Genomic DNA, 7,803 nt, shown 5'->3' on the forward strand with positions numbered 1-7,803 from the left:
AATATAAACTCCAGGCCAAAATTAATGTTACCGTTTTTTGCAATCCTTGTGTTGACAAATACAGACATCACAGAACAAAATTGGTCATGAGTTGACCTCTTTTGATTTTTTTTTTTGCTGGTTTGGACAGAGAATGTCTGATGCTGATTAAAGTTATAAATCAGATATGAGACAAATTATGTTTGCACCGCGTCAACTGAAAACCTTTCCTTCTTCTGCAGGCCTGAACTATGCAGCTTGTCTTGAGGACAGCAGCAGTAGAGGAGGGGGACGGAGCGAGCTTGTTATCTTCTCTTCCTCCACGCCCGGAAACTTCACGCGTGAACAGTGTAACAGTGTGTGTTTTGCTGCATCACACCGCTACGGCGGCTTGGGGGCGAGGCACGAGTGCCTCTGCAGCACAAACTCAGAGCCGAACTCCATCAGCAAGTCTCAGTGTTCTGCTGCCTGTACAAACCCCCGTGTTATGAAGGTATGCAGCACACAGGGATCCAGAGAGTAATTATTCAAATGTCAAAGAGCTCCTTTTGTGTTGCTTCCACCTCTTGCTTTCTTTCTTTTTTTGTAAACACAACATTCAGGATTTCCTTTAAACCTTCCTATAATCTACCAACAACTTCCCTTTGTGGCTCGAATGACTTCCTCTCAGATTCAGTTTCCTGCAGGGCTGCTGTACAGAGGAACTCAAAAGAAGCTATCCAAAACTCAAATTAAAAATCAAGATTTTTTTATTTTCAATCAGAGCAGTTCACAAGTGTTATAAATACCACGTTTTATCTAGAACCATAAAAACAATAGAAAAACCACAAACATCTGAACAGTAAACAGTCAGGAAAGTCATTTGACTTTTAAATACACAACACGTTTCCTCTATGCACAGGAATGTGGGTGGACTCTGGCTCATGATGTGTTTGCGGTGGACTTCGCGGTCTCACTGAAGCCACTCCCATTGCAAAGTGTCCACGACCGCATCAGTTTCTCCGCCGCGTCCTCTGTCACTCCGGTGACACTTTCCTGGGACTTTGGGGACCTTTCGTCTAGGGTCAACACTACAGGAACAGGGGTCACCACAGCAACTCACAAATACGGACTTCCGGGACATTATGCAGTCAGTTTGATGGCCTGGGCTGGACACAAGGAGGTGAGAGAGAAAAATAGGATACAATTGTTTTATTTTTACACTTTATAATATATAAAAGAACAACTTTTTTAAAACACTATTTCAACATAATGAAATATGATTTTAATATTTTTGTTTTTAATGTTTGCATGTGGTTCAGGTCTCTGCACGTGGAAAAGTGACCGTGACACATCCTCCCAAGCTGGAGCTGCTTTGTCCACCTCTTGCTGTGGCCAATAAGAGCCTGGAGTTCACGCTTGTCAGCTGGGGTGGTGTTGGCGTGGTTGTAGACTGGAAGATTTCAAAGGATGGTGACCAAGTTGCCAAAGGTAAGATTCACCAACATACACGCTCGAAGCAGCTAATGACACTGATCGACAGTCAAACCTCTCAGCGCAGAAATGACTCTAAACTCCTCATAGTAATCAACAATCAATTAGCATAGGCTCTCTACTACTGTAAATCCCAACAGGAGCTCTTAGGCTCTCCATGGGTTTTGTCTGAAAACTAACGGGATAAATGTTTCATTAACATCGTTCAGTCACAGCTATCATTGGGGTTGGTGGTAAGTTGTGAGTTCATTGTTTTTCCTTTGGGATTTCTGAAATAATTGGTTCCTATTTATTGCTTGGTTGGCAGTGATGAATCATCAACAATCTATTTTAAAATTATATTCCAAAAACAAGAGAGAAATACAGGATTTGTAATGAATTATTTGTTTGGCCACTTGGAGGGAATGGAAGTAAGTTGTAACAAAAAATAGCCTCTTTCCAACAAGGTATTTGCAGAAACGTAGTTATAGGATCAGTGCACTTCTAAACAGTTCTATTAACTACTCTCCCTCAAAAGCGTTTTTTCCCATTTGCATTCGCACTGGCCAAGTGGCCACAGGAACTGGTAGGAGGGGTAAGGGAGTGACACAAGCACGGCAATGGTCCTTATAGCGCTGTCCCTTGACTTTATCGCCACATACAACAACAAACCAGCATGGTGGAGGCCATTAAATGTTCCTGTTGTTCTTTGCCGGGATCCTCATAACGGAGTTCGAACAGTGGTGTTTAAAAGCTGGAGTACTTAACAGAGAAACACAGAAGACAAAGATGTTTTGCTAAAACAGACGGCATGGCTTCTACAGATGGCGCGCTGTGCGGGCGTGACTTATAAGTTGGACCAATCAACGTAGAGCTAGGTCAAAAGGGAAAAGGGAATAGACACTACAATGAAGTAGGAGTTGGAGGAGTTACAGCAAAAATTCCTCCAGTCGGAAAACGGCTATTATAGGAATATTTACACTAGCAATTAGCATAACATTAATTTAATTTAAAAATAATTAATTTGGAGTTGTGTTTTGGCCTCCTGCAGCTGTACCAAACCAACTTGAACTGTCCTAGAAGAGCTTCTACACATTGCTTTTAAAACAACAAGCTCTTCCTACAGACAAACCAAAGTTAGTCCATCCATTAATAAAATAAATATTATAAATAATACTATTATTTGTCAAAACAACTTCAAACAGTCACTGTATACCGTTCAATTTTATACTATACTGTCATTATTTTAATTGTCCGAACCCTAAAATATTGGCAATATAGATTGTTCTGACAACAACTTCCAAAAATTTGAAAGAATATAAACAGTGTCATAAACTGTTTCGCAAGATTAAATGTCTACATAAGAAAATGGGGAACGTTTTTAACCTTTTGTAGGCATGGCTTTTCCTAAGAATCCCATAGAAACTAACAGGTGGAATATTTACTGTATAAGCACATAGACCCTACTCATCCCTGTCTCATCCATGACAGTGTGTTTCTTCCATCTGTTGATTTTGTATGTGATCTGTGAAACAGGTTATATCTTTGAGATATTGTAGGCTTGGTTTCTACAAAGTGGCAAAGCTTTAGAAGACAGAGAGAGACACAGACATAGTTTTTTTGCCACTCCGTCTTTTTTATCCTCCTTCCAATCCTTTGTGTCTCCTTGTCTCATATGTGTTTACCCCATCCTTTCAGAAGCTCTTGATCAGCCCACTGTTCAAGGTTTTATCAAAAACTGAACACTGTAAAGTAGACACGCACAATACACATTTTATTGCTTACACTAGTAGCCAACGTTTTCTACCACCCATATCAATATTATGCAGTTTTAATAGTTTAATTGAAATGTAGTTGCAGACACACTTAAGCGAAAAGGTCACGTAAACATTCAGTGCTCATAAACAGAGGTGTCAAGTAACAAAATACAAATACTTAGGTACCTTACTTAAGTAGAATTTTTGAAATTATCTTTACTTTCTACTCCTTACATTTTTAAAAATAGCCTTGTAACTCATATTTCAGTTGGGCTTGTTTTTATTTCGGATTGTCATCATTTAAAAATAACAAAACAAAAACCCTAACCAGATAAATTGCGCAATCCGGATAGAGTTAATTTGATTGTGGTTGGATGAGGATGGACAAAGATGAGACTCAAGAGAACTCAAGCGAAATGTCCCCACCAAGCACCCGCGAGGAGGTTGGTAGCCAGGAAGACCAGCCATCCCTTCTACATCCCTCGCCGTACCTGGAAGAATTTTTTGAAATGGTTGGATTAAAAAACAACTCCTTTTGAATGCGCTGCAAGCTCTGCGCACCCAAGTACCACAAGCTAATTGTTTACAAAACTCGCCGTCTAATTTGAAAAAGCACATTGATATTATTTTATCCCTTACATTACTTTAAGTACTTTTGAAACCGGTATTTTCACACTTTTACTTGAGTAAAAAGATTGAATTGATACGTACTTCTACAGAAGTCTTATTAAACCCTAGTATCTATACTTCTACCTGAGTAATAAATGTGAATACTTTTGAAATCTCTGCTCATAAAACATGAATGACTTAATGCATCCTTTATGTGGATGCAGTATTTTGACTCCATCTTTAGGTCTCCTTTTCCAGTATTTTTCTTTCAATTTTTTTTATTATTAGAAGTCCCTTAATGTTGGTATATCTTTTGAAGTGGCAGTACAGTGTCTAACTGTATAAATGCAAACAGAGCTGGCTTTATGAACACCTTATGTTGTAATAATCTGTAAGGTATTGTCTGAAATGTGTTGTCAGAATGCATGAATTATATACCTTAAAGCCGCCTACACATGGTACGTGATTTGCTCTCTGTGCATCACTAGGTAGATCACAGAGCAAAGCGCAGCACTGGTGTCCGTCATCAAAGGTGGCAAGGAAGCTATTTCCCGTTGCTAGGTAACGACATGCTATTATCTCATTGGTGGCAACTAGGTCAAAGATAAAGGGGCAAATTCGAGCAGTGCGCAACACCAGGGGTAGAGCAGCGCCTAGTTGGGCGCCACCGCCCTCACCATAGGAAATCAATGGAACGGCCAGCGCAAAGCAGTTTTGCCACCTATCATGACTTTTCAAAACAATTTTCCATCTAGAAGTCTTTTGAAGTTAGCTTTTTTCAGTAACAACATAATTTTTCTTTCCATGACGTTGCAAGTTCGACTTTTAAAAATCTGAGAAATCATGTAAATGTTTCTGTCCTCTGCCAGCCTCCCCTCATTGCCCAAAGGACGGGGTGTACCACGCCGAGTCCTCACACTGTTTCCAGATTGTTCCAGGGGAGATGAGCTGGACAGATGCTCGACAGCAGTGTTCAGACCGTGGCGGGGATCTGGCAATAGTCAGGAGTGACGCACTGCGTAACCTGCTGGCACCAAGAGTCACACAGTGAGTGTTTCTATCTGTATGGGTTGCAGAAATGGAAACTCTTTTTTTTGTTTTTCTCTGTATGTTTATTTTTTAGTCGTCAGGTACTGAACAGATAACCTGTCAGCTCTGCAACACAGTGTGTCATCCCTAATTGGCTGAGTTCTCACCGTATTGTTGTTTGCAGCCGCAACAGCCAAATAAGCACTGTGACAGACATCAAATACTCAAAACAGATGTTGAACTGACAATCACAAAGTACATGGTTTGGATGGGTGTAAAAGGCTTTCTTGATTGAATGTGGCACTTTGTATGTGTTGTTTTTCCTTGAGGCTGTTTTCAAGGTAGTACTTTTCATTTTGTTATCATTTGCTGTTTATGAACTTCATACCTTGAAGCTTATTTGATTAATTTCTGATTTGACTAATTTCTCGGTCCTTTTGTCCTTTTTTGTCATCTTTTCATTCATTTATATTGTTCTCTGGCTGTGTAAAATACTGACATTACTCTATTTTCCCACATAGTATAGCGTGTATTGTATTCAGATGTGAACAGATTGTGACCTCATGCTTAGTCATGGTTAGAGTCTGGCTTGGCTTCGCTGAAAAGTGTTTGTGTTTGTGTTGGCCCCCCAGTTTTTGTGTTTAGGTCGGAGAGGGTTGCAAAAAACACATCTGTAAAAGCACAGCTGCATTTTAACTTTAACACCCTGGGATGAGAAGTCCACAGTCCATTGTGTGTGTGTGTGTGTGTGTGTGTGTGTGTGTGTGTGTGTGTGTGTGTGTGTGTTGTGGGTGTGTTGTGTGAGGTGGGAAGACCAAAGTGGTATGAGAGAAGAAAAAACCTGCTGCAATGAGGCTTATCCCATCGCTTCACCCCCTTGCTTATATAAGAACCCCCCCCCCCTTTTTTTTTCTCTAAGGTCTTGCTTTTACCACAAAGACCTTTTTTTCCTTTTCTTTCTCTGCTTGTATTTTTTAACCCCTGTCCACCCCTTTAAATGTCGTTTTTACAGATGTGAGTAGTCAGCCAATACAGAAAAGTCTGACCAAAAAAAGAGAAAGAAAGTAAACAAGACAGGGAAGGAAATCACTTTTATCAGGCCTATTTATCTGTGGTAATCTCAGGGATGTAAAAATACAGTATCTGACATCCTGTCTCTGACATCCCAGTGGGGTTCAATAAGAGCCCATTTTCATGCTTTCTCTGCCCTGCAATCATTGATTGCTGAAGACAAGTTGATACATAATTCACAGACTTCAATGTCACTTGTTGAGATCCACATTAATTCAAGTCTGGATGTTTTGCATGGAGGTTTGTGTGGTGTGTATATTTTTATCATTCAGTCTTGAACTGCACCTTTGATTCCTTTTTTTATGTGGAGTTTTTCTTTTCTAAGTTTGGTAATGTATGTACTGTATTTGTGTCTTTTTATGTACCTTTCAAGTAAGGAAGCCAATTATCCAGCTGTTAACAACCTCGTTGCCAGATGTCAAAGAGGTGCTTTGGTAATCTGTGTGTAACCTGTCAACTCCTGTCCCAGGGAGCGAGGTGTGTGGCTGGGCTTGAGTGATGTCGACGTTCCAGGCAAGCTGCAGTGGGTGAACGGCTCGGAGCCACAGGAGGGAGAGGAGGGCCTGCCACCTCGTTCCTCGATCTCCCGTGGAAACGTTTGTGTGTCCCTCGATCAGCGCGCTCAGACCACTTCACCACACCCATGCAACGCCAAGCGGGCCTATGTCTGCCAGTACAGCCCCCAAGGTAGGCTCAATGCGTTTACACTGACACACAGCAATATAGGGGATTCAAATGTCTAGAAACCCATAATAATAAAAACAGAGCCTCAGATTTCAATGCAAATGCAATTTCCCCAAATCCCTCTGCACCTTAGTGGTTTCGGCAAAGAGGAAGGAATTTCAACCTACTACGCTGTCAATTTTATGTAAATTAAGTTTGTTGGCTCAAAGAAGCATAGAAAAAGAAAAGGCAAACAGCCTCCTTCACACAAGCACAAGACTAGCTCCCTGAAGCACCATTTATATTTGGAGGACACTTGGCATTGATACAAATTGCTCCTTAATGTAATAAGCTCTTCATTTATGTAAGCAGTATGGTTACATCTGAATATTACAGAAAAGCATCTCCATACTTTATACAGTATTGCTGTGTCTTTGTTTCTGCTAAGGAATAGTGTTTTCAGACTAGGTGGACAGGAACGAATGGAAACAATTTTACATGATAAATGTAATAGTTTTGTGACCAACATACATATTTGTAATGTATATATACACCATTTGTAAAAGAATAAAACATTATACTGATTAAAATGTCCACAGGCCTTAAACCTCTGAAAGCTGTAGAAAATATACAGGCATCCTAAAGTCTTCTGTATGTGGCAGCTGGATATCTATATTGGTTGTGGACTAAAAATGGAACACATCTGATTGCTGAAGCCAAATTACTGCCATTTTGAAGTGTTTACTGCATCCAAATGTTAAGTGTGGGTAAGTCCACGTTGCCTCCAAATACTTTAAGTGTTGCTCAATATAGACAAACGTAACATGACATTTAACATAATGTGAACACATACACAAGCAAAAAATGAAAACCAGCAGTGTTACATTTATATTACACCCATTGCATTGTCAGTGAATAGAAAGTTAGTATTATAGAGATAGTTAATAATTTGTTATTTTTCAAGGGGTACAGCATGTATCAGTCTCTTAATGAAACATGTCACTTAATACAGATGTGGCTTGAGAAGTTCAACTGGATTGTGTAAAACTGCCTTCTAAACAATATGTCACTTGGGAAGTTAAGTGTGTGTGAGGGTGAAGTGTGCGTGCGTGCGTGCGTGCATGCATGCATGCGTTTCTTTGGTCCAGTATGCCTTTGATCTGTGTTTATGCAAGCAGATACATTATGTTCCCTTTAAAATCTTTAACAGTAGTTCTGTTTGGTCTGTTCTCTCTCTCTCTCT

General features: G+C 40.1%; 1 protein-coding gene across 3 annotated transcripts in view; it reads left to right on the forward strand.

The window, feature by feature from the left end:
* Nucleotides 1–7,803, forward strand: part of pkd1a (polycystic kidney disease 1a) — a 59,037-nt gene that overhangs the window by 19,318 nt on the left and 31,916 nt on the right. For all 3 annotated transcript variants that reach the window (XM_032539634.1, XM_032539644.1, XM_032539653.1), the window contains exons 6-10: nt 222–472; nt 881–1,141; nt 1,281–1,449; nt 4,667–4,844; nt 6,367–6,584. In XM_032539634.1, coding sequence (XP_032395525.1) covers nt 222–472; nt 881–1,141; nt 1,281–1,449; nt 4,667–4,844; nt 6,367–6,584 — 1,077 coding nt within the window. The remainder of the gene's footprint in view (nt 1–221; nt 473–880; nt 1,142–1,280; nt 1,450–4,666; nt 4,845–6,366; nt 6,585–7,803) is intronic.

The sequence above is a fragment of the Etheostoma spectabile genome, chromosome 2 (genome assembly GCF_008692095.1).
Source record: "Etheostoma spectabile isolate EspeVRDwgs_2016 chromosome 2, UIUC_Espe_1.0, whole genome shotgun sequence".
Lineage (NCBI taxonomy): Eukaryota > Metazoa > Chordata > Actinopteri > Perciformes > Percidae > Etheostoma > Etheostoma spectabile.